Genomic DNA, 1,961 nt, shown 5'->3' on the forward strand with positions numbered 1-1,961 from the left:
CCCAATAAAAATCTTAAAAAAAAAAAAGAATGTGCACTTGAACCACATCACAGAGGGATTCACAGGCACATTCCCATTTGAGAAGTCTGGGTGGAGCAGGAAGTGGGGAATGGGGAGAGGATGGCAGTGGGGAGAGTGAGGGCCGGTGGCGAGGCCTTTGTGGTGAGGGAAGTGGGAACCTTGGAAAGTTTTATACAGGGAGAAGATATGGGCAGACTGAGACTGCAGAAGGATTCTCCTGGCTGCCATGTGTGAGGACCCAGGGAGAGGTGGAGGTTGTCCCGTATGAGTAGGAGATGAGGCCTGGGCAGGTGGTGGCTGTGGGTGGAAAGGAGTGGGTGGCAGTGAGAAGAAATCCAAAGGACTGGTGATCGATTAGATGAGAACAGAACCAGACTGGGCTTTGGGCTGAACCTCAGCCCAATCCCTTCCTGCTCACCCACCAGATGATGTTCCCTGTGTTCCTGGGTGAACGGGTGCCCCCTGAAACATTGGCGTCTACTCTGGCCGAGCTGGACAGCTGCCTGCAGTTGCTTGAGGACAAGTTCTTGAAGGACCAGGACTTCCTTATCGGGCCCCACATCTCAGTGGCAGATTTAGTGGCCATCACAGAACTGATGCATGTGAGTACTGTGGGGTGGGGTGACCCACCGGGGAGTGGGGTGTCCTGAGAGGGAGCCAATGTACCATCTCATGTCCCCCTTTCTGGCTGTGGGACCCTGGATAAGTCACTTACCTCTCTGAGACTCGGTGTCCTCTCCTGTAAAATGGGACTTCAGAACCCCACCCTGCAGGGATATTGAGGAGCCTCTCAGTGTTTCCTAGGAGAGGACCCCCAGCTTATCAAATGTGGGGCAGAGGAGAGAAAATACACCTGATAGATTCCTAAACCAGGTCATGCTATCGTGTGTTTAACCATGCCCAGCCCCTCCACCTGGGTCCCTCTTCCCATAGCCCGTCAGCGCCGGCTGCCAAGTCTTCAAAAGCCGACCCAAACTGGCTGCCTGGTACAACCGTGTAGAAGCTGCAATCGGGGAGGACCTCTTTCAGGAGGCCCATGCAGCTATCATGAAGGCCAAAGACCTGCCTCCAGCGGACACTGCCATGAAGGAGAAGCTAAAGCCTTTGGTGCAGGTTTTGTTGAAGTGATTAGGGGTGGGGCCTGCAGAGCCACCAAATGGAGACTCTGTTGTCAGAATAAAGAGATGGAGTTGCCTCTCTCCTTTGCCATGAGCAAGACACCCTGCACAGTCTCTGGTCCCCAGTTACTCCATGCATCAAGCCTGCATTCCTTCTTTTTTTTTTTTTCCATTGGTGAACTGGGGGGATGGGAACAGTGCTGGGGAACCGGGGGAAGGGGAACAGACAAGTTGCTGTCGTTTCGCTCCCCAGTCCAGCCGCGGAGGACGCCGCCCCACTGGCCCAAGTTGGCACCATCACTGCGCTCCTCATGGGCGAGGCAGACCTGTCTTCGGCTTCCGGAAGGTTGCCTGCATTCCTTTTGTCTGTGTCCTCACTCCATTCCTGCCCCTTCCACTTCACCTTCCATGTGAGCTGGAAAGAGCTTTAGTAAACACGTATTTGACCCTATTCTTCCTCTGTTTGAAACTTTCCATGATGACTCACTGCCCTGAGGCCATAGTACAGGTTATTGAACTTTGCATCCAGGCAAAGCTCCCACCCTTCCAGGCTGCCCCCTTCTGGTTGCACCCATGATTTTCCAGCCCCTGCTCCCCCTCCAGCTTTCTCCTCAGCCTCCTGGCCTTGGCTTCTGCTGACTCCTTTGCTTACAGGGCCCCACTTTAGCTTCTTTGCCTGGGTACTATCCCCCCACCCTCTGTCTTTTTGGCACTTGTCACCATGTCACTTTCCCAGGGAGACATCCTTGACCTCCCCAGCTCCAGGCTGGGTCAGATGACCCCTCTGGGCTCCTCCGCCCTAGTGCTTCCCTTCCTCTGTCC

At 54.6% G+C, this 1,961-nt stretch overlaps 1 protein-coding gene across 2 annotated transcripts in view; it reads left to right on the plus strand.

The window, feature by feature from the left end:
* LOC109394911 (glutathione S-transferase theta-3-like) overlaps positions 1-1,246 on the plus strand; it is a 7,018-nt gene extending 5,772 nt beyond the window's left edge. The window contains exons 4-5 of one of the 2 annotated variants that reach the window (XM_019665474.1): positions 447-623; positions 926-1,117. In XM_019665474.1, the coding sequence (XP_019521019.1) occupies positions 447-623; positions 926-1,021 (273 nt within the window). In that variant the 3' untranslated portion in view covers positions 1,022-1,117. Of the gene's footprint in view, positions 1-446; positions 624-925 lie in introns of both variants that reach the window. The other variant, XM_019665473.1, reaches the window with a different exon arrangement.
* The last annotated feature ends 715 nt before the right edge of the window (positions 1,247-1,961 follow it).

Source organism: Hipposideros armiger, unplaced genomic scaffold, assembly GCF_001890085.2.
Source record: "Hipposideros armiger isolate ML-2016 unplaced genomic scaffold, ASM189008v1 scaffold_443, whole genome shotgun sequence".
Taxonomy (NCBI): Eukaryota; Metazoa; Chordata; class Mammalia; order Chiroptera; family Hipposideridae; genus Hipposideros; species Hipposideros armiger.